The 26,071-nt window shown below is 31.8% G+C and overlaps 1 protein-coding gene across 1 annotated transcript in view; it reads left to right on the top strand.

The window, feature by feature from the left end:
• The window catches only part of LOC118192042 (alpha-catulin-like), a 146,284-nt gene that overhangs the window by 94,675 nt on the left and 25,538 nt on the right, over positions 1-26,071 (top strand). The window contains exons 13-15 of the mRNA XM_085807804.1: positions 1,699-1,881; positions 17,599-17,676; positions 21,652-21,774. Coding sequence (XP_085663930.1) covers positions 1,699-1,881; positions 17,599-17,676; positions 21,652-21,774 — 384 coding nt within the window. The remainder of the gene's footprint in view (positions 1-1,698; positions 1,882-17,598; positions 17,677-21,651; positions 21,775-26,071) is intronic.

The following is a 26,071-nucleotide window of genomic DNA, read 5'->3' as shown; positions in this document are numbered from 1 at the left end:
TGTTGCCTTTCAGTTAAAAAAATATTGTCAGTGACTGATTTTTACTATTTTTGATGAGCTGTTTTATTTTGCAAAGCCTACAAAACATAGCTAATATATATTTCCAATATATTCTTCTGTATGTATGTAATAATTATATTGAATGAAATATCTTTATGTAAATTGCATATGAAATAACATTAATTTCTGTATATAATTAGAACAATTAACTAAAATTATAGTCTTCGTTAATGATTGCTGTGAAAGACTTCATTTTCGTATTTGTCAGATGTACAGATGATGTCAGATGTAAATTTAATATTTTTACATTGATTTTGTATATGGTAATAAGTTGGCAGTATCATAAAATTTCCTAAGTAAAATAAAAGTCCATAAAATGTCCTAAGTAAGACAAAAGCAAATGTTAATTAGTACTCCCTCCCCACAGATCCAGTAACATTCTCATGCATAAGTTAGTATGAAATATTTTTGTGGAACAGTCACCTTGACCTGTGTTTGTTTTAAATTCAGGTCCATTTTTATGCTTACATCATTTACTACTTTCACTAAAACTGTTTTATTCTCATAAGTATATGCAGTTATGCAGAGAGAAGAATTGGCAGAAGACAGCACTATATTAGATTTAATGATGAGTCTCAATTTTAAGTTCTACTTGAAGTCTCATGCTTCAAGCAAAGGTAATAAAACATCCTAATGAGGATAGTAAGTGGCAAGCAGCTAACATCATGGTGCAGAAGTTACTAATTAATATTTAAGTAACTATTAATGCAGTAAGACAACAATCCAACAATTTGATTTCTTGAAATTTAATAACAACTGTACCAATTTTTTAAAAGCGTTTCTGCTGCAGACTCAACAAATTTCACATTTTATATGAAAATATAATTAATTCATTTGCTTTGCCATCATGCAAAAAAATTGTAAAATTTCATAAGTATAATCAACAAATTTAAAACTTTTTAAAACACCCATAAAATTAAATTTTTAAGCAGACTTTCAGTTTAATTGCTCCACCAATGCATAAGCAAAATAATTCTATTGTGATTTCTATAGTATGAAAAGTGTTAAGTCTGCTTTTTATTTTAATTCATATAAATAATTAAACTTCTCCCTGTTAAGGCATAATATTCAATTTGTGATAAATAATTTTATAAAAACAAATTCATATTCAATATATAGGAATCTCTTTTGATCCTCTGCAAAAAGTGTTTAAAACTCACTCAGTTTGAGAAAACCAGCTGATAATAAGCAACTGCTATAAATGCATCATGTGCATGAGTATCGTACACCATACTTTGCAGATGACGTGACGGACTTCCTTAGCTATTGAACTGTAAATAATTCATTAAAGTTTATCCATTTATGTCATTTCTGAGTTCTGTACCTTTTCCATCAATAAATTCTTTTTAAAAATGCAAGCAGATTTTTTTCACCAAAAGTGTAGGAAAAATGAGGAGCAACATGTCATTACATGAATATCAAACCAAGAGTTATGAAATACCATTGCCTAAGATATCAGAAAATTCCATTAATGAATAATTTATCTTTTATGTTTTGTTAATACTAAAATATTAGTTTCAGGTACATAATAAAAAATGGTTTAAAATCTGAAAAATAATTTGCTATATGTTTTAATGGTAAGTGCTTTATTTTAATTAAAGTGTACTAATGTTTAAAATGTTATTTTATTTTCATTAGGAGCAAGCAAAAATTGCTAAATTAGGTCTTGAAATGAAACTATTAACATCTGAAATAGATGCAGAAACAGAAAGATGGCCTTCATCTGAAAATGATCTTTGCAAAAGAGCACGCAGCATGTCTCAGATGGCATTTTCCATGTATCAGTTTACTCGAGGAGAAGGTGACCTTAAAACAACTCAGGTAAATTTTCTGATGTCTATGAAATAGAGCTTTAAGTGTAATTGTTATATAAATGGCATACAAAGAGCTGGAGAACTTTTTATTTCTTAACACTTATTCTTTCAGTTTTGCATGTCTGCCTTCACAAAATCATACTCAAACATCAAATACTACCATGGTGTAATAATGGAATATTAGTTTATGTTATAGGAAAATGTGTATGTCTGATCATCTCTCTTTTAATAATCTTTTTAATTACTCATTCTGATTTGGCTATGGGACCTTTCTCATCTAATAGTATAAATTGTTTGTATTAGCTTTCTGGACTGCATCTTTCAAAATTAATCTATTTTATGTTTTATGTTCTTATGTAATCCTCCTGCAGTAAGACAGCTCTTCTTATCCAATCACAGATCAAAATTTGAATGAAGAACTAAGTCATTAAATATCACTGCTACTGAATTTGCAGCTCTTTTTCCTGCTATGCTTGCTGTTGCCAACATGTGCTTCTCATCACTTTTTTTAAAGCATATTTAAACTTCTCATGCACCACATACTTACAGAGGCACAAGGCTTACAGAGGTAAGTAAAAAAAAAAAAAATACAACACAAAATAAAATTTCAAATTCACAGATGAAATATGAGAAATAAATATATGGGATGAAGAGAATGCCATTTTATCTTGAACAAGCACATGGGAAAGGGGGGGAAGGAAACTGAATGTTTGAAGAGTTTAACTGAGTAATGAGCTCTTTTCTTCCTTTGATAAGCTTTGAACAGGAGAACAAATGTTCAACATTTTGCACTCCCTCAAAGCTACAGGAACACAAATCTGTATTTAGATAGCCCAAATATCTTCAAATATAAGTTGAAATTGTCATGCCCAGTTATAAATTTAGTAACTTCAGAATTGCAGAAAAATTGTTTATTATTCAGTCTGTGAAGAATAGAAGGGAAAAATAATTTAGTAGAATTTCTGTATAACTCATTCGACGTGAGAGTTGTTTCTTTCCAACTCTGTTTGCCATTGGGGTGTGAATGTGAAGATTTGTTTGCTTAACCAATCAGCCCTTTCATTTCCTAGATTGCTATTGTGGCCATGTACCTGATATCAATACCTTTATTATTAAGGTTCTTTCAGAATAGCTTGAGAAGTGAGAATTTATTACAAGAGAAGATATTCATGAGAATATACGGATGAAAGAGAAGCAGTGCAAATAAGTAATTTACCATTTAACGAACTATGATTAGATATCCACTTAATCGTTTCGTAAATGTGTAGTAATTCGACTTGGAAATCACTGCATTCATTTGGAATTCTAATGAGTTTGTATTCCGGCTCAGAACCATGATGAAAAATGATATAAGTTAGCCCAGCTTGGTTATTAATTTTACTGCTCTTTGTATAACATACAACTAAGAAACTATCTTCAATGGAATTTTCATAAATTATAGTTTGATTTCGCAAATGATCAGCAGGGTGAAGAAGATTCCCAAGCAGCACCTTGGTATCTAAAAAATATATTTGCTGATGGTATCTTTAAACTCTTTGTCATGTAAAACATGAAGATCAGTCAGGGAAACCCTGAAATTGCAAAACAGGCTTCATAGCTAATTGCTTTTAGGTCACATACAACTGTTAGTAAAATTCATATGTGAATTCTGAAAAGAATATGAGAATTAATCCTCTTTCTAAAGCTGTTCCCTGTACTCTAGAAGCAAAGCAAACTAAAGGGACTATACCTTGTTTATAAATCATACCAATAACATTAGATTTTAAACCAAATGTATTGCAAGAGACACGATTAAGCCTTCTGAGTATATTTTCAAATTTTTTGGATAGCTACATAGGATTTTTCCAGGAAAACTCATGCTCAGTAATAATGCCTAAATGTTTAATTTCGTTCACTGTTTCGAGTATAATACTATCAAAGTACACTTGCTGGTTTGTACAACTCAATTGCTATAATTTTATATTTATAAGGATTTAACTCCACATCTGCTCTCTAGACCAATCTGAAACCCTATTAAGGGTGTTCTTAGCCATATTATAAAGAGTATTGGGACACTTTTCTTGAAAACAAATCAGTAGATCATCAGCAAAAGCAACTGTTTTACAGCCTGGACAGTCTGAGAGTCTAGTGAGATCATTCATAATTAAATTTCACAGTAAGAGTTCAGAAACAGCCTTGTGGCCAACCTTTTTTCAAAAATGTGGAAAGATGAAACATGGCCAAGGGAGAGCAATTTAAGTTTCTTTATTCTGTAAGAACCAGATCATTCTCTTTAATAAACAGTTTTTCTGTGTATTTTCTTAAAGCTGAAAAAAGACTAATGCATCTCAGATTATTTAAATGCAGAATCTGAAGACCACTTTTCTTAGGGATTAAAACATTAGCTTCTAGCAACGAGGAAGTGAATCCAGCTTCAGACAAGTATTAAAGGTTTGGAAAGCAATTTAAAAAATGTTCTATGAACTTGCTTCAAAATTTCATTTGAAATGGAATCAAGACCCACAGCTTTATTGCATTAAGGTTTTCAATAATGCTATTAATTTCTGAACTGGTAAAAGGGGATCCTAATTAGCAATATAGTTTATAGAAGTTTCAGTCCTTTTCGTTCTGTGAAACAAATTATCCTGGCTAAATGGGTCAGTGGGAAAGCTTCCATTAAGAGCCTGATATACTGTTTTTTCTATCGACTTTGTACTGTTACCAGATGGGAGACAAATTCCAGTAACTTCATTTTTTTTCAAAAAATTGACTTTATACAATTCATATACATATTTTTTCCAAACATTTCTTTCATGAACATTCATTAGAAAATCTCTCCAAGGGTTAAGTTTTGTGTCCTGGAGCTTTGAGCTCCAACTATGTCTGAAGTGAAAATATTTTTGCTTATATAGGTCAGAGTATGATTATGATTTTGTGAAACCTACTACATCTAGCAGCATTAACCTATTTTCTCATATATTTGATTGCAGTAGTCTGCCAAAGTACCTTGTGAACTCACCTTTTTAGCAGGCCTTTGTTGCATTATAGAGAATCACAGAAAGGCATGCTTATGTGTATCAATAAATTCTGAGAGCTCCTCAACCAACTGCTTATATGAGTAGTAAAAAATATAAACTCAATTTTGCTGTTATCAGAAGAGATTAATGTGTCTGGTGCCAGCAAAAAATATCGCTGAAAAGGTCAGCTCTCATAACCGTAATGTCAGTATAGCTTGAACCTTGAATACTACAGAAAGCAAGACCACAGTCTCCATTGATAACAAACAGGTTATTCATGCTTAAAAAAATTCACAAAGCTTAGCACCTTAGGAATCTGAAACTGAACTATGCCAAATTTCAGATTTATTATTGGCATCAACAGCCTAAATCAATCTCTCATAGTTTTTCAAAGCTAATGCTCCATTAATTTTGTGCAAATTTAGATTTGCAGAAAATTGTTGGTATTTCTATTGGGTTCAAAGTAATATGAAAAAAGATAAAATCATGAGTATTGAGATAACATTAAAAACCACATTATAATCAAGGTTATTAATGCCAAGCAGACTGGAGCATTCTTGATTCTATACATAATAGTGGCTTTAATGGTATCAGTACTGCCATCAAAATAAATTCAGTAGTGGAAAAGGGCAAGTTGAAAAGAGAGCACTGAACAAGAGCGATATCAGTGTCAAAATTTTCCATATTTAAGCTGTTAAGTAACTTTCGAATGATAAAGATCAAGTTGAATAATTTTAAAAACAGAAAAGGGGAAGTTAGCTATAATTAGTTTGAGAAATAATTCTTTTCTTCATAGAAATATGAGAGGGACAATTCTTGGAGAAAGGCTTGTGCTTGACATCAACTTTCTTGCCAATATCTGTGATTTTTCTATTATACTTGATGCAATTTATGCTAGCTTGAATTTGACAGTGCTCACTTTTGCACTCGTTTACACATTTGAAGCAAGCAGTAGAGTTTCTGCAGACAGCTTCTTTGTGATTGTAGCCAAGGCATTTAAAGAATCTATTTATTGAATTAAATACTCTACTTTACAATTGAACCACTCAAAATGCAAATATCTAAATGACAGCCGCTGGCAGTATAGCTCAGGTTTCATTTTGACAACTTGCATTGAGTTTTATGATTTTTTAAGAGTAAAACAAAATTTCATGTTATTAATATATTTAGTATCTCAAAAAAATATCAGGATTTTGGTCAAAGAGAATTGTTAACACATCTTTATGTTCAGTTTCATTTGGCACATTTGTAATGAGTAGACGAGGAATTTTCCACCTTGGAACAGAAGAAATTACTTCAGGTTTGTTCTTGATTTCATCTTTAATTTTACCACAAGGAAAAGCGTTGCACTAAAATTCTGTTATTAGAAATCATTCTAATATTTTAATGCCTAATTTCTTTTCTGTATGATTGATTTTTTTTCTTTCAGAAGTTTTTTACATCGAGAGATTAAAAAATTTTCTAATCCAGCAGCTGCCAAAACAAGTAAATTGCAGTCATTTGACATTTTGTTTACATTTTCTCACCTAAATAGCAATACCATATCCACATAGAAAAGTATCATAATTGAGGCTTTCAAACATGCCTCACAAGCTTCACAATAGTTAACAGATTGTAATCTGTCGAAATTCTTAATTATAAAATATTTTAACTCACTCAAAGCAGTCCTAACATGTTCTCGCAGCTCACTATTCATATTACATTTAGGTAAAAGTGCTGTATTGATAGCATAAAGGTTTTTCAAGATACATGAGAAATGTGCCAGGCTTTTTCATCTTGCCAGATCATCACTTTGCATTGTCCATTGTTTGAAGATGTAAAGAGCTGTATAAAATTTGAAGGTGCATAGTGCACCCGTCATGGTGATATGTCATTAAAGGACCATGGAAATAAATATTACCTCTGTTGTAATGATTTGTTTAGTAATACTGAGAAACTGCTTGTGTAAATTAATACTGTTATTACTAAGAATTTCTCAGAATATTGTAACGCATGAAGTCTTCATTTCATGTCTTTTACCAAAATTTCATCTCTCTTTTATTGTTTCATCTTTTACTGTTTCTTGGAATGGAAATAATCATAGAGATTGAGAAAAAAGACGTGATGAAGTTTCTAAAACATATTAATGACAATGTGATATCAAATTAGGGTATGTAAGTTGTGATTTTATTAGTATGGTTTACAAGCTAGGATGAAGTTTAATTTTTAAAAAAGGTTACTCAGAAAATCCCATGAGTTTTAAAGCAAGGTTTCAGATTTTGTATTATTTTCAATAGTTAAAAAGTTGATCAGTAACAAAGTCAAGTGTTGTGTTCTAAAACAGCTATTATGCCATCAGTATATCTTTCCTTTATTTGGAGGGGAAAAAAACTGATAAAAATTTATTCTTAAAAGTGTATACCTTCACTTTGTTTCAGAATTAACTTCTTCAAAAAGATACCAATGTTTTACTTTCTCCTGCATGACTAAAATTTATCAGATTTAACTCGAAGCTAGGTCAGTTTCTTTATACATTGAAAAAAAGGCAGTATTATAAAACTGATTTAACATCATTGCAGAATTTATGTTAATGATAAAAAAATTAATAGGTTTAAACGAGAATCGTTTGTCCATCCAAATATGTATAATTTAGTTTTTAGCACATGAAATCTCCCCTTCATACATGAGGAATTCCAACTACATTTGAAATTATTTTTGAATTGCCTTCATAAAACAGGATTCGTACAGTCCTTAAGAGTCCTTAAGTTTTTTGGAATCGATTTGTGGTCCTTACAAGTCCTTAATTTTGGCCAAAATTGGCAGAAGGTCCTTTATTTTAATCATCAGAAATGTCTGTCTCTTTTTACAACTGCCATTTTGAGTGTGAATTTTCATTTTGGAGGAATATATTTGGCGATTCACTGATATATATGGTTATCTTTTGAATGGGTTCATATGTTATAATTTGTTCCTATTTCTAATATAAATGGTGGGGGTACTGGAGTTTCTAAGCAAGAAGTGTAACATTGCATTTCGGAATTCATTTTTTCTAAGAGCTCTTGAACAACTTTTCACCTTTGTTAAACGCTTCTGAATTTGGCGACTTATCAGCATTTTGTCGATTTTATGATCAGTTTCTATAAAAAGTTTTTAATTCCTACATCTTGGAATGTTTTGATAATTGTTTTTAAAACATTGTAACATTGATAAATTTCACTAAAATAATAGTAATATATTGAAATTATACTTAAAAATAACATTAAAATAAAACATTTGTATTTTTCGCTGTCATATTATTAAGTTTTATTTTGGCAACTTATAATACAGTATTTTGAGTCTGAAAAATAAACAAGGTATAATGTATAGAAAATGTGTGTATAAAGCACAATTTACGAAACAGTTCTTAGCAAAAGCAAAATTAGCTATATAGTTAAATTAAAAATGTCTTTGTTAAAATTTTTTCATAGTAAGAGTTTTTCCCTGTGTAATCGTATCAGAATATGCATCAGTTTTCTCTATAAAATTATTTTTACACTTTTTTCTCTCTCTCTCTCTCTCTTTTTTTTTTTTTTTTTTTTTTTTTTTTTTTTTTTTTTTTTCCAAAATATTTCTGGCTTTTTGCTATTACAGAATTGGAAGGGATAATTTTTCTTTAGAATTTTAGAAATTGGAGTTTCGAAAGTTTAAAATAATAAGAAGGCAAGATTTATAGAACCACAATTCTAAAAGATTCTAGAGATATGTGACAAAATAAAAAATGTCTCCATATTATTAACACATAATGGATGTATTTTACACAAAGTTTGCGATGAATTTCTTACATTTTGGAGAACATCTGGAAGAACAATGAAAACATAATATTTGAATGTTTTACTTCTGATACTAGAATCTTTTTCTTAACATGTTTATCTTCCCTTTGTTTTCTCTACTTTTCACTAGACACAAGTATGGAAAAGATCAAAAATGCTTATAATCTTATCACATGAGCAGGCATTATAGAAAGGAATTTTTTTATTGATAAAAGAAATTGAAAACTTAGGCTTTTAAAAGATTCATCTAATATGTCTTAATGCATCATACACCGAGCTGGCACTAGGCATTTTCCTTCCTAATGCAATCTCTGCACAATCTTTCTGCTGCCTAGTGCCTTTCTAAATTCTGCTTCCAATGTCTGCTCTAAATTCTAAAAGTTTTGCCATTTTTAGATTTTGTTGCTCGGTGTGTCACTGAATTCTAAAAATTCTGCCACACCAGCTCTGTAACCGACCCTTACCATGTATATTTCATATTTCTTCTGAATGTTCATATTACTAAAGTAATAAAATTAGCCGCTTTTTCTATACATTCTAAATGCACTTTTTTTTTTTTTTTTTTTTTTTTTAATTTTATTTTGGAATAACAGAAATTTTTACTTAAATGCAAAAATTCTAAAATGAAAAGGAAACCTGTTGAAAAAATAACTAAATACATGAAGAAAATTATTCTTCAAAGATATGTACAGTGATTATGTAAATTACCCAGTTGTTCATGATTTCAGCCTTCACTAGAATTTCCTGTTTTTATTTTCTCATATGACAGAGTTAATGAGCCAGCTTAAATTAAAATTAAATTGTATAATCTTTGAGCACTAAAAGTTTGAATTTTACTGTTCTTGTTTAATAATGTCACCATGAGCTGTAATTGATTTTGTTAGCATCAGAACATGCCTTTATGTTCTAAGTTCTTTTTAAATAAGAGGCTTATTTAAGCCTTTGTCTGATATTATAGTTACTTGCACACATAGCAAAAATTTGCTTCGCATTTGTCGGGGGAGGTGTTGGAACTATTTAACTTTTACCAGATCAAGTAAACCCTCATAGGTATATTGTGGAGAGGTTGACAAGTTAGCAGATAAAGCATGCAGAAACTAGTCAGAGCATTGGTTTGCATATTGAGAAAAATTCTGATTGTTAGAAAAGAGGCTTAAACAGAAAGAATTTGATAAAAATTTGCCAAAATGTCTGGGAAGGCTTCAAATTAAAATGACTCATAAATATTTTGTTGAGTGTTGTTGTTACAAGACATAAATGTTTTGTAACAACAACACTTTCAAAACTTGCCAGCTGTGCCTACAACAGGCCTTTCAGGTTTGTTTTAATCAGCAGGTCTCTCTCTAGACAAGCAACAGCAGTGACAACATTCAGTCTTTTGTTATGATCTTACTTCTCATTTTAACCTATAACGCTTGACATAAAATCTGCCTGCTATTTACTAAATCTCTAGACTGAACAAGTATGTGACAAAATGAGACATAAAAAAAAAATCAACATAAAGCTAACTGTTAGTAAAATATAAATGTCACTTATCTTTCAAATATGTCCAACCATTATAAGTGTAAAATATTTAATGCTACTTGTAAATTGCATAAAGTTTATTTTATTCTCAAACTTTAATTAATTTTAAACTTAACTTGTTAATTCATGTTTAATAATAATGTGTCATACTTAGGGATCTATTTTATTTTTAGAATGGTATTACAAAAGTGAAATTCAGTCATAGGTAATATTTATAATTGAATTTATTCAGTTCTCATTTGCTCATAGGTCCTTAATTTTTTTCATTAATGGTCCTTAAAAGTCCTTAATTTCCGTGTGCAGAAATGTGTACGAACCCTGTAAGATGCATCCATATTTGAGGCAAATGAGTCAGACACTGTAGAAAGGAGGCTTATATATATTAAGACTACATAAGTGAGAAAGTTCAAAACAAGAACTGCAGTGTCAACCCTAGAAAGTCTGAAACAACAGATGTGCTTATCTCAAAGCTCTATGTTGATATGACTACAGTACAAGCTACTCACTGTAATTAATCAAATTTTGGGCTAATCTTTGGAATATGGTAACAGGTAGTTTGGCTACCTTTTGGTAAGGCGATAAAGGTTACTAGCTACGACTTTAGCAGTGTACATGGATAAAGTCAAGAGTGTGTGCAATGCCATTTTTTGTGCAATTCTGGGATGTTTTTTTAAGTGAAAATAGGTCGACGTGTACATGGATGATACTGTGTATGTGCAATTCTTAAAAACGCGGCAAGCAGTGGGCAATTCTGCTCTTTGTCCCAATTTCGCACCTAATCTTCATCATGATTAAGCACTTTTGTTCCATAAAAGTTCTAGCATAAGCGTAATTCGGCTAGCAGATAGTTGGGGGGGGGAAGAAAAGCCTTTATTTCGTGAAAACAAAATAGCGTCCAAACAGAAACTAGCAAATTGCTGTAGCAGGGTTGGTCGCCAAAAAATCGCCAAGTTACCATAATCCAAAGATTAACCAAATTTTGCTGTAAAACGATAGCCTTATTCTCATTTTATTCTCTACCAGGAAAGGAAATTAGAACTTTTAACAAAATTTCCCAAACTTTGAAACATTTAGCCAGAGTAATGCTAGTTACCACAGCATATGCTTTAAAAAGTGTGATTTAATCCTATGAATAATTAATGCAAGAAAAATGTATTTGCATAAATTCTTTACATGCTGTATATTTTTAGAATATATGAAGGCATCTTTAAAATTGTTAATGTCAAATACATTACTGGTTAATTCTGTAGTCAGTAGTAGAGACTAAAAATATTTATATAATATTTTTAACAGCTGGTTATTTCATAATGAAATTGCCAGTAAAACAGCTGTAATTAAGTTCACTGCTTAAAAGACAACACAGCATTTAAAAGCTTTTTCAGTTTTAGACAAAATTTTGAGAATTTCATCTATTCATATCCAGAAACTGGTTCTTTAAAAAATAGTTTGGTAAAGAAGCATGTCAGTTTGCAGTTACTTAGCAAACCTAAATTTTGAAATAATTGAAACACAGCCTAGTTGTAATGAATAATAATTTTTATTCTGTGGGAGCAGGTTTTGCTATAAGCATTCTTATTAGGCAGGCAGCTTAATTTTATCATCTGAGGAAATGGTTACAGTTTAAAGCATCACAATTGAATAATTATTGTATACAAGAGCAACCAAAATTACAATAGTTTTTCCAGTGTGTGAGTGTGAACCAGCCTCCTTTAGAAAATCCTTCTGTTGGATAGATAGTGTACTTTGTCATATTCTAATAAATCACACATTGCAACTAAATAATTTGCACATCATTTCAAAAGTAGAATCTTTTCCGGGTCATAAGTGTTTGATTCTTATTTATAGCATCTTTTCAAGCTCTTGAAAATTTGCATTTTAGCCTTGCTTAAAATATCATGGTCTGATTTATATTGTATGTGAATGTATAAGTAATGGACTAAAAAAATGTAGACACTGATAATGTAATTATGACAAAAATCAGTCTTATGATTTTGAATCGCATGTTACAAGTTTCTGTGTTTAGTGCTTAGAATATTTGGCTTGTTTAGTATAAAGCAAAGGTATTTTATGAAATAATGTATTCAGAATATCTAATATATGTTTTATGTTCATTAGTTTATGCATCAAATTTTAATATGTAATAAAAAAATGTATTTTTTCTTTATCTGCACTTCAACAGAAAAGTTGTGAACTTTTTGCCGGTTTTGAAGAGCATTTGCGAATTCACTGGTGACTAATTTTTTGGAAGCTAATGTACAAAAAGCAGCAGCCATTTTCAAACACTGAGCACACTGAGAATTCCGTACAAGAGCACATTGAATGCCATTATTTCAGCACACTAAGAATTCCGTACAAGAGCAATCAATCAATAAAATTAAAAAACAAGAAATAAAACTAATAAAACACTTACCTTTTTCAAAGTGTTTTATTAGTTTTTTTTTTTTTTTTTTTTTCGGCATTCTGCACCGGCCAAAACAGACATGCTATGTGCATACCTGGGTTGCTACATAAATATTTTTGGTGACATTGTGAATTGCCATATAACTATTTTGACAACATATTGCTTTGCCTCAAGAATACTTTTTCAAATTTCTTTGCAGGGAAGCAGATATTTGAAAAGCGTCTAAACAAAATATCTTTTTTGTAGAACTTCATTTATCTATAAATTAAAATTATCTTTTAAGTGTGAAGATGTTAGAGATACTTCTTATATAGTGAAATCTCGGATCATGAATGCCTCATGGCACAAATTATTTGAACAAAAATTGCCTTGGATAGTGAATGGTGTCTTGAGTTGCACAGATTCAAATTGGCTACATATAAATTTCATAGGTGTTTTGAGGTATCTTATGCCACATAATTGATACCCAGAGTCTTCTGAAAAAAATCATTAAAATTTTTTCCTTATGTATGATATTGTATCTCTAGCTAAAACCATAGCCCAGAAAGTTAATGAAGATGTGTAGAAGTTACTGAAGGACCATAAAAATGATCGCAAAAAAATACAATTTCAGAAGCAGCAACAAAGTCAATTGTGGAAGAAATGTCTTTAGAAGATGAGGAAAAAAGAAAAATGAGCCTAGTTTTCTGATTTCTGAAATTTCTTCAAAATGGGGTAAGATGCAAAGCTTTCATGAAGTGATATAACACTGAAAAAGTAAACAGCAGTATGCAACAAAAAATTACATTAGACAAATGTTGACTGAAACAGAGTCCCAGTGAGTCTCAAACGGAGACAACTGACACTGCTGTTCTTAGTGGAAGGAAATTTCGTATCGAAACATTAGCATCTTTCTGATCATTTTGTAATTATGCTGCCATCTTCATACGCTCTGCTTTGTACAGGTACAATAAAATTAAGTTTCATTTATTTTTTCTTTCCATTAGTTTTTGGTTATGAATTTGTGCAAAAAGTACTGTTATAGAATAAAAATAAACCATGTGTGGTCCAGACACAGGTTATGTAGTTTGCATTAATTCCTAAGGGGAAATTTGTGGCTTATGAATATTTCAATTGATGAATGGCCTTCTGGAATGAATTAAGTTCATGAACTGAGGTTTCACTGGATTACAGTGTAAAAGGTAAAAGTAAGGAATAAAATTATTTATTCTGTGTGCATTCACTGTTTATACAAGTTAGATTTATTTCACTCCTGGGGATATATATATCTTAAGAAAATAACAGAAATGAAACTTTGGTTTTACAACTCTAATTAGAATTCCATAGAATATGAGACAAAGGGCTATATTTGCATGGCTTTAGGAGTAAAGCTGTAGTTATTAGTTTATTTCTTATGCTCTGTGAAATTATATAAAATCATTCAGCTTTTAAATTCTTACATCAGTAATCAGTGAAGTAGCTAGGGGCAGGCAAGGGTAGAATCAAGTATGAAATTTTAGAATGAAATGTTTCCCATTTTGGGCAAGCAGGAGGAGGTATGAAATCTTCAGTTGTCCCCGGGTGCTAAAATCCCTACCTACAGCTCTGTCAGTAATAGTTACCTTTCCATAAATATAACATGCTTTTTTGTAAATCATATTTATAAAAAGTGAACATTCTTACTTTGTATTTATCAAAATAAAATAAATAGTCATTACTTATTCTCGTTACGGGAAATGACAGGAGTAGCTTGTTTGTTAAGATCTCTTACTTGCCTTGCTAATTTTAAAGTATTCTGAGAGATCTCACGAAGTAATACTTTACTACATATTTTTAGCCTTTATAAAAATAGGGCATGATATCATTTAAATATGTTCTTTCAGTTTTAGAGAATGTGGTAAGAATTTTGAAGCTCAACATTAAAACAGAAGTACTGCAATGAAGTATCCAAAGTATGATACAACTTTAGAGGGACCAAAATAATGAATACCTTTCATGACTAAGTGTTAGAAACATTCCTGAGTACTTTTCAAACTGCCTAAAATTGTTCAAAATCCATTTTAATAAGCCTTTTGACAGTGAAAATTATCCTCTTATGTGAGATATTCTTTTATCTTGTACATATAGCATTAGAGCTGTACTTTGGGACATAACAGAATATAACTATTTTAAGCAGGATGTTTCATGAATGTATATAACTATTAAATGGGTTAAGGAAAAAAAATCTAATGAAATAAGGCTATAATTGGTTATGATCTGCTAAAATAGCTACACTGAAGTGTAAAACAAGAAGTTCAATACTAGATAACATAATTAAAATGCAAATATATTCAAAGTTTGATGACAAAAAATAAATAGTAGTTGATTACTAGCTGATGGGTGTTGAAGAAAAATGGCTTTTTAGAAATGAATCTTTTGTTTCATCATCATATTTAGGGCAAGGTTATGTCTTAGAATCTGGATGAAGCAAGCATTTGATAATTTGATCCACTTTGATAAAAAAAATCTGCCAGGAAAATGAAAGAAGTACAGAAAAAGCTTCCTAGAAATGAATCTTTTTTTCATCATCATCATATTTAGGGCAAGGTTATGTCTTAGAATTTGAATGAAGCAAGCCTTTGATAATTTTATCCACTTTGATTAACCCTTTCAGGACAGGCGTCCCATATACGCATTCCCTAAGAACGTCTCTTACAGCCGGGTGTCCCATCCACGCATCAGTAAAGATCGCATTCAGAGGATGGGTGATGCGTATATGCATTTTAAGGTGGAACGTTTTTCTGAAGGCCACTAGATGGCATCCTGTGTCCATTACTTTTGAAATGAACACAGTTTTAGGTTCCTGACCTTGAGTTTGATATATTCTACTTGACTTTTACTCATCAGCTGTTCGAGAGTGGGGGGGGAGGGAAAGCGTAAACAGAGGCTGGCTCTTTAAATCGCTGCGTGCTAATGAAAACATTCTCGTATCTGATTTATATCAAATTCCTTTTTTTCTATTTTTCCCTCTACTATGTAGGGTCTTTTAGGGTTACTGTGCGGAGTTTTTTTTACGTTTTGCATTGCCTTCAGATATGTTTCCGTTCCTTCTTTTTTTATTTAAGAAAGCCTCACCTCCAGTCTATTATGGCAGGAAGGCGCTATTTATCAGAGGAAGAATACCCTAGTATGGTTAGTGAACCATTTAAGTAATGCAAATGAGAGTACTGATTCATTTTCTAAGTTAAAAAGTGATACTTTTTGTAAGAGTTACAAAGTGATACTTTTTCTAAGAGTTACAAAGTGATACTTCTCTGTGCTTCGAGATTTACCACACTCATTTTCATTTTAAATTTTGTTACTTCTTACTGTAAATAGTCTTTATTGTGTTCTTTTTATTAATTTTAAACTTTATTGATGGATTTTATCAATTAAAACTTTGGAATAATTTGAATAGCACTTCCGAAAATTATTTTAGAAGATAAGCAATTTTTTAAGTATATTTTCATGTAAAATTAAGAAAAAAATGTTTTAAGGGCTAATTTTAACATATATAACAGCTCAAGTAATAATCTAAAATGATACCAAAAATTACGATGCTAGAAGCGAAACTTTTGCTTTTCTGATTTTTGTTATAAAATTAGGCTTAGCGATGCAAAATGTCCATCCTGTACTGTGACTGCCTTCGATTCTCTTCCGTCCTGCACGAGCGTCTTAAACAAAGGTGCGCCGTTTCGAAAAGGTTAAAGAAAACTATGCAGTAGTTACCAGAAAAATGAAAGAAGTACATTTGAATGGTACTGAGCAAACAAAATGCTCATCTGTTCAGTGTCTTTCTGCTGGAGGCATACTGCAGAGAATTGTCTGCTTATCTCATTGAAAGAGGAAATGAAAATTTTGTGAAATTCGTGTCATTATTGTTTTGAATAGATAAATGAATATAAAATTTAAATCATTTTATTTTGAAGCCGTTGATGATTTCTTTTCTGTAGTGATACTGAATGTAAGATAATTGTATCAAGACAGCAGGAAATCAGTTCAAATCATAGATTTATCTATTTCTAAAGAATTGACTTCTAATAGTTAAAAATTAACTATTTAATATGTGGTTTTTGTCATTTTTCTCGTATATAAATATGAATTTTAGACAGTTTCACTTATTTATTCTTAACATAATTAAATTAACCAACCAAAACTGAATGAATTTCAACACTTTGTATTTAAAATTTCCAATGAAATTTATATTTTAATGTAGAAGACCTGCTGTAATCAGAGGGGAGGTGATACAAGTAAGATGTAAAGGACAGTTTTTTCAAATGCCATTGGCTTGCAAAAAGATATTCATGTTATTTTATGTAGTGATTTTTTTTGATACAAGGTGGATGTAAATCATTCTCAATTTGTTCGCAGTTGTTCTCTGTTCACCTTTCCCCTCCCCCTCCCAAAAAGGAGCTGATTACTGTACCTCACTAAAAATGTGCTTTCTGATAAATAATTTCTAACTACATACTTATTTTCTGAAGTCCCAACCACATTATGTTTCGGCTACGTGGCACTTGACATTGAAAGGGACAATTCTAAGAAATCCACGTAGTTATGTTACCATTTTCACTTACTACAAAGACTTGAATGCCAAACACTAATCAATTATTGCTCAGATTGGGATCACGTGAGGCTTCAGAAGCAGAACTTTTTGTCTGATTGGTTGTCTCTACTCGGGACTGAGGTTCAAGCGAGACATTTTCGGTGAGGTTTGAAAAAAAATCCCGCATAGCCGCAACATTGTTTCCGTAGCTAGGTGGAACTTTGCTTCAGGTGGGGCTCTTTTTTCTAGGATTCCTCCCGTTTGATCTAGGGCTACCAGAATCTCATTTCTCAGAAAAGTCCCATCTAGCAGGGACTCTAGCCATGTGTGATAACCTCTTCAGAGTTAACAGTATGCACCTGAAAGTTTAGACTGTTTCATGGAGTTTCTAGTTTTTTTTGTAACTTTATTCCTTTTAATATGTTAATATTCAAATTTTAAACCTTATAAGTGTAATTCTAATTTTTTGCAGGATCTTTTTACGCAGGCAGAATTTTTTGCAGAGGAGGCAAATAAGTTATATAAATTGGTCCGTCAGTTTTCATATCAGGTAATTTTTGCATTTTAATTTATTCAAACTTTGACCATTAAAATGTCTGATATTTTAAAGTCAGAGTGCTCCCATCTAATTAACCTAATGACCTATAATTATCTTTTAGGTAATTTTCTTTGGTCGTTTGAAACAGATAAAACACCCAAATTTTTTCTTTTATGTACTGGTTAAAAAAATCAGATATATTTAGTCCTCGTTTGTAATATGTATTGTGTTGCCAAAGAGTAATGAGATTGGCTACATGTAAATTTTAGTACACTCACGTTTGTGAAAATTGCAACACCAAGAAGGAATCGTCATAATTGAATGCAATTTAATACACAGTTGAGTGGTAGTGGTACAAATAAATGATTAAATGTTCAAAGCAAACAAACAAGAACAAGAGATCAGAATCAGTATTTTGTGTGGCCACCACGCGCCGCAATAAGTGCTGCTACACGACGTGGCATGGAGTCAAACAAAGTTTGAATGTCTGACTGAGGAAGAGCATTCCATATCGTTTGTATGCGTACCCAAAGTTCGTCTGCAGACGCAACAGGATGAGGATCACAAGCAAGACGCCGACCAATGACATCCCACACATGTTCAATTGGCGACATATCCGGGGGACACGCAGGCCAAGGAAGAAGCTGTACCTGCTGCGCTGCAAAGAAGGATTTAACAATCCGAGCAGTATGAGGGCGGGCATTGTCCTGTTGAAATACAGCGCCTGGCAAGCTTTGAAGGAAGGGAACAGCTTCGGGCTGTAGAACTTCACGGATATACCGGTTGCTGTTCAGATTGCCCACAATTCGTAGCAATTGAGATCGTCTATGATATGCTATGGCGCCCCAGACCATAACTCCGGGTGTTCGTCCACTGTGGCGTTCGATAATGCACTCCGGAAGGTGGCGTTCACCGGCATAGCGTCTGACACGAATGTGGCCATCATGGTACCACAAATTAAAGCGGGATTCGTCAGAAAACACGACATGCTGCCAATCAGCACGCCAGTCTCTATGCTGATTGGCCCATTGTAGCCGCAGGCGGCGATGGTCGTGCGTTAGGGGGATCCTGTATAAAGGAGTCCGTGCGCGCAGTCCACACTGCAGCAGACGTCTACGAATTGATGAAGCACACAATGAAACACCTGTAGCTATTGACCACAGTGCTGCCAATTGTCTATCATCGCGAGCTGACGTCACATTTCGGGGTCCACTCCCGGATTTCCGAGTTGTCCGACACTCGTCCGTCCACTGCTTCCAAACGCGCATCACTGTGCTGCTGTTACGCTGCACACGAGAGGCTACTGCACGATACGACAATCCAGCTTCACGAAGGCCGATGATTCTCCCTCGTTCAAACTCTGTAAGTTGTTCAAATCTCGCTCTCTTTCGTCGACGAGGCATAAGTACAGATTGAGTTAACGTTTACCACTAGCAGATAACCACCGATAACCATACACGCCTCGCTACAGCCGTCTATTTATTCGGATCCATCAGCCGTTCAGAGGGCGCTGCTCAGCATACGCATGCGCTACGGATTTGCAATTCTAATCATTTGCATATCATGCGCTACTTTGCATTTCCTGAAAATTTCAGCTCACTCGCGTAAGTCCTTCATGGTGTTGCAATTTTCACAAACGTGAGTGTATTTATGCATAAGCTACAAATCAGTGGTATGTCTTTCAAAGTAAGTGCTTTGGGAAGTTGCATACAGCCAGAGACATTGTTCTGTGTCTTTATAGCATTGTTTGGAAAGCTTTAAGCTCATTTATTACATTTTATGGATGCTGTCCACAGTACTAAAACATCAGTTTTTCAAATGTGTACCTTTAGAAAAGAAAAAGAAATAATACTGGCTCAAATCAGAAAGCTGTGAAATTATTGAAATGCTGTTTTGAATTTAAAAAAATTTAATAGGAAAAACTGTGTTACAGTAGTACCTGAGTTCTTTAAATTTTTTGCATATATTCAACTTTTCTTTGAGACAGGAAGTCTTTTGGAAAAATCCATTGCTCACAAAAAAGTAAACAAACATTGATTTGATTGAGATTTTCTCATTTTTGCATTATTAGGATATGGTGAATTATTAGTATGCCACTCCTGACTGAAATTTCATTTGAATATTGTATTGAAAAATTTAGTATTTGTCACTGGATATCACTTTCTTAAGGAAATTCCTCTCACTTTGGATGCTACCCAAATGGAATAGTTCTTAATGATGATGACTACGATACCGATGGGCCCAGGTTCAAATCCTGGAGGAGGTGTGGATGTTTGTAAGTGTATAGTGTTATGTGCAGCAAGGGGTATTCAAAATACATGGCAAACCAAAAGGCTTTTTGAGTGGTTGGCGTTAGGGAGGAGTGTTGAGAGACCCTCGGATCATCCTGTAGGGTGTGTTCTCTTTCAAATTTGGGGCAGAGCTACACAGTTAGTACAGTGGAACAGTACCTGTACAACTTATTGTGAAATTCTGGTATTCCGCCCATTTACCCCTGTGCCTCTCACCTGTGCCACTCATAATGTGTTCTAGAAGAACAAAACACTCATTTTTATTATTCTTCTGTTCAAATGTGAGGTGAGGTATCTTAGGAAATAATCTGGCGTACAACCTTGTCATAAGTTAAAATTTTGTACACTTTCAAATGGTTGAAATTTAATTCTGTACAGATCCTCTTTAGTATCAGATGTCTGATTGAAGCAGATTTCCAATACTTACCGTATTTTTATCTGTTATAGATGCACCAGAACTAAGTAGATTTTATCTGCAGTAGTTTCACCAGGGTACTGAAAAGGTTTTGTGCCATTACTATAGCAATGCCCTCCATATGCTTTTTCGCTTTTCAAAAAAGTACTTCAGAGGAAAATTTATCACAAATTATTGTTTGAAATTTGGAGATTCCATTTCTATAACACAACACAGCAAGACACGTGTGTATCTTGTAAATATTTTCTGAACAGATGTATCTTAGAAATGCTTTCTGAAGATCAAAGACCTGTTATCTACTATGTATAGAAGAAAAGCTGTTATGGGACCTGTTTTTAGGTAATGCAAACTGTCTTAGTACTGCATACTTTGTTATCTGTGTTTTAAGAATATTTCTTTTTTATAACATTCAAATGTTTTTAAAATATATTTCCCGATATTAGCACACATTTAACTTCATCATTTCATTTAACTTCTCTTCATCTAACTCTTCTTTATAACAAGCTCTTCATTTGTAGTCAGTAAGTACAGTAAGCTGACAAAATGACAAAATGTGAAATTAATGTATAATTTGAGTAATGATCCCAAGAATTAGTTTTCAAAAAAATAATTGTCTATCATATTACTATAAAAAAATTAAAGCTTTTTTTCTAAGTATATTAATTTGTGGAATTCAGAGAATGGAATGATAATTAATAAGTATCTCTTCCAAATAAGACAAATCGTGATCACTTTTTATCTAGTAATGAGATAATTGTAAATGGGGGAGGGAATTCTTATAAATCAAAAAGGAGTACTATTTTTTTAATAAATGATAATCTGTATTTAGCCTACAGTTACTGCTCCTGACTTTTTCTTTGTCTTTCAATGTTGATCTTGTTTTCCCTTCCTGGAAGTTCTTATAATTTTTATTTGGGTATTTTATTCAAAGTTATATAAACAGTACTGCCACCCAGATGGTATAGTGGTTAGGGGAGCTGACTGAGATACCGAAGGGCCCAGGTTCAAATCCCAGAGAAGGCATAGATGTAAATTGCCTGTTCCATCAGAGGAGGTAGCAGTGGCCACCTATTAGGTCCCTCCAAAATAAAATGACCACCACTTCCAGCCTTTGTAGTGGCCAGTGCCCGATAGGCAAGTGCTAGCCATAGGATTATATATATATATATATATATATAAACAGTACTGACCTATAATGATGATGTTGAGAATCTGAATTGCTGTCTGTTGTAGTGTGTATGCGTGGAAAATTTAAGATGTGTGTATTTAACTTTTTTGCAGGTTCCAGGGGGCCAGCAAAAAAATGAATTGCTTGAACTTCTTGATAAAGTTCCTACTTTTGTGCAGCAACTTCAATTCACAGTAAAAAATCCTACTGTTGGAAAAGCAGCAACATTTACTAAGGTATACACATCTTTTTATTGCAGATTAAGGTACAGATGTGTATAAGATATATAGAATTTAGTGAAATTAGCTATTAATGAGAAATAAATTTTAATTTCATGCATTTATAATTTTTAATTATCTGTAAACATTTCAAAATATTATATAGTTCACTAATCTGGATAAAAAATGTTAAATCATTAGAATAACATTTTCAAATAAATCACTGTTTAAATAATGATTTTATTTTCAATTTTTCTAAAGAAAAAATACTACCTATATTAATCACTTTAGTAAATAAATGTCTACAAAATATTATTTCAACAGGATTGCCACACTGCCTGGAAATCCTGGAAAAGTCAGGGAATTTGAAAAATAACCAAAAAAGTCAGGGAATCAAAATATTTTTAAAAATGTGCGAGTCTGGGAATTTCATATGACGAACTGAAATAAAGCGATTTTTGCATCAGCTTTGGAAGCGGTCACTTCCTTGCCAAATTATGTATTACATTAGCATCATTCGGGCAGCTGAATACCAATAGAGCCAATTTTTGCAGTTGTAATCAGATAGTCATTTAGAAAGACAAAGCAGGTTTCAGTGACTCGATCGAGAGACTTCATCATTATGTCGCCAAATCCCGTGTGTACCGTATACTACGATTAATTAAACCGATTTTCTTTTACATAAGAATGGGAAAGTATTTCTTTCATTCAACATGTACTGCACATGGGCATACGCAGAGCTGCGTATGCACGTGTGATTGGCGACATAATGATGAACAGTAAACCAGACGTTTGTGGTAAGCATTAAACAGGTCATTTTGGTGTTGGCGACAGTTTTCAAAATCATGCCAAGGCTGTACTTATATACTAGGATTTTACCACAAAATCTTTTAGATTTTTTTCTTTTTAATAAATGCCTTATTTGTCATTTTGCAGTAAAATTAAAAAATAGTAATGCGTCTTCTAGGTAATTAAAGCATTAAAATTACATCTATGCATTAAAACATTAACAAATGAAGATAAGCATTACTATGCAATATGTAGAATTTTAAATATGTAAGATTTAATTTATAGGGTGTAAGAGAATAAGCTAGTTTCCTATTAACATGAGAAAAAGAAGCCATTATCAAAATGACGATAAGTTGATTTTGACAAGCATTCAGGAAAATTTAGACTGAGAGACTTGCATGATTTTCAAGAAGTTGGCACAAAGACAGAGATAAAATAACGCAACTTGTATTAGCTTTTCTTCAGGCCTTTTATAACTATCAGCATAGTGTTCATCTCTTTGAGTAACAGAGATATATATCATTGAATTTATCTCATTGAAAAAAGGGAAGTCGTGTGTTGCATAAAATGTTTCCATTTGCTTCAGATATCAGTAAAGTAGAGAGTTCAAAATCTAGATGAACAGTATCTGAGGTGATCTAATCTCTGGATCACCAGCATTTTTATTTATTTATTCCCCCAGAAAGGGAGGAAGATTTCTAATGTAGTATCTTGCTTTAGTATATGCTTGATGTTTCATGCATGCATAGTAGACTTTCTTTGTTCTAAAAGAAAGTATGTGAAAGATCTTGATTCTTAGTTTCAGTTTGGCACTAAATAAAACAACTCCATGTTGAAATACAATAATTAATTAGTTTAAATCTATCAATAAATTGTAGGCTCCATAGCCACTTTTTTGCTTTGCTTGCATCTCGGATCAAAACATTTTACTGAAGTTCATCTCTGATTTTACACCTACAGTATAACTTATATCCAACCTGGCAATTATTTGCTTTTTTATCTTCTTTATTTTTTGTTTTTATTACCATTTGACTCTCTATATGACCTTGAGAAATTACTCATGCTGTGGTACCAAACATCATGATAATCATTTGGGTTGACACTTGGAAACAATCACAAGCCTCAGCCAATTGTGTTGAGTGTGTTGTTGAAAAAAATTTTTTTTTAAAAATTTCTCTTTATACAAACATTACATTTAGTGATGTTTGAATTAATAACAGATTTGTTGATTAGAAAAGCTGTAAGTGTATGTGGGAATTTATTTATTTGGGACTCAAATAAGTCTTAAGCATATGTTGGAAATAGATGTAATTAAAATAAATAACTAAACTAATATAGTTCAGGTTTAACTTCCACTGGGCATGATAGAAGCAAGACAAAATTTAGCAGAACAACATGTCTTTAGTCAACAATCTCATGATATATCACCAGTTGCGTATAGCAGATGCTAACTAAGCATTAAGCTATGCTAAAATAAGACACTAGTCAAAATCTGTAATCTAAATGCTGAAAATATCATTACCAATAGAGAAGAAAGTGATAGGCGTTGCTGAGAACGAAAAATTCTGTTTGACTATCTAGTGGGAATTTTCATCTCAGCAATTCCAGAATTTGAACAATAGAACTTTGTAACTCCACAAGAAATTATGTGAAGAATCTTAAAAGCTTACAATAACGTACATTGAAAGAAATGTTTTATAAAGCAAATAAATAAATGAGTTTCTTTTAATTCCCTTAAGATCATAAATACTTCATTGTTTCATCAACAGCTATTTACATATTTTAATTTTATAATTTCTACATGTCACTTAACTAGATTTAAACTGGTGAACTAAAATACTGAAAATTCCAAAATTTGCCAAAGTTCCAACAAACCTAGACCTTAGACTTAGTATTGTGTATATTTTACATGATTTTCTTCGAATATCTATCAATGCTAGACTAAATGTTTTAGCTTTTCATTCATCTGTTGGAGCTACTAATAAGCTTTGAATAATTTTTGTTTGAAAATGACTGTTTATTTCTGCAAGTACACAAATATTTATTGTGAAAACAGCTACATAATGTTGGAATGGCCAAGCAGCAAAATACTGGTAATTCACTTCAAGTTCTAACTGGTATATGGAGATAGGAAATACAGGAGAGTCCCAAACTAGTTTTCCCATGCACTGCCTTAAAGCAGTGAAACACCCCTCTTGGTGCCCAAAACATTCAGTGATTTGCCATTAAGATCATTAGATTTTGATGTGATCAAAGGTAAACATTTTGTTATTACATCATAAAGATAAATATATATATATTCTTTTTCTACAATATTTCAGAGTTCCAAGTATGTGAAAGAATACATTTGTGAAGAAAATTTCTTTCTGAATGGAATTAAATGCTATATTTTGCCAGAACAGATTTAATTTGAATGAAACATTTTTCACAAGTTTTCGTTTATTACATTAGAAAGAAATTTTAAGGTAGTTCAGATTTATTCGGTTAACAATTACAAAAATTAAAATCAAAGTTTATTGTATTATTAACATTAAAATTTTGCAATATTTCTTTTCTATTTACAGAGCATTTTTCTGAACTACTTTTACAAATATGACATAATTTTCAGCTTCTAAGGCATCTTTTAAATCAAAAACCATAGTCACTGTGTAATTTAATGCTCTCTTCAGTTCATTTCAAATTAGAGTGCCTTTTATTTTAATAGCAAAATATGTTAAATATTGCTGCTGATTTCTCATTTCTATCGACTTAATTTTCTTTGAATATTTCTGAAAGGAATAAAAAAGGGGGGATTTGTTAATATTATTCAAAACATAGAGCTGAGTTATTATAAAATGTATGAAAATACTTCTTTAAATACTTATCAAATTTTTTTACCTTTAATTTCAATAATACATATTCTAAAAATTCTACTTTGCTACTGCCATCTGTTAGATTAAGCTTTACAACACCTTTTAATAGATTGTTTTCCACTGCGAATAATTCTTGCAAAAATAGTTTTACACATACATCTGTCAAGAGAATTTCAATTTACTTTTGCAATTAAATGTTAGTCATTGTTTATTTAGATAATACTTAATAATTATAAATTTATATATAATTAATAAGTAGGTTTCTTCATAGTAATATTCACAAGAGTTTATAAATGAATAAATCCTTCATTTCCAAATACATTTATAAATACTATAATAAATATTTACGTATTTTGTTAAAGGCAAATGCATGCTTTTTACGGGGATAGGCACAAATACTTATATCTATTTAATATTTTTTAATTTTCAGTATGTACAAATCTTTAATTTCTCTGCATTCAGTATATTTTTCGAATAAAGTAATTTACAATAATTTAGCATATATCAGAATTTTTTACATAAATATATATAAACTGAATGAAAATTACATGCATTATTTTTATATGCACTCAAAGTCAGTTTACTTTGAAATTCCTCCATGGAGGCATCTCATTACTTAGGCAGATAGTTCTTGCACGCTTTACCATATTAAAAAAACTTAACCTGATCTATGT

Source organism: Stegodyphus dumicola, chromosome X1 (genome assembly GCF_044657685.1).
Source record: "Stegodyphus dumicola isolate Sdum_Otavi_A_Nest chromosome X1, ASM4465768v1".
NCBI lineage: Eukaryota > Metazoa > Arthropoda > Arachnida > Araneae > Eresidae > Stegodyphus > Stegodyphus dumicola.
The sequence above is the reverse complement of the archived record's forward strand: the minus strand, read 5'-3'. Positions and strand labels throughout refer to the sequence as shown.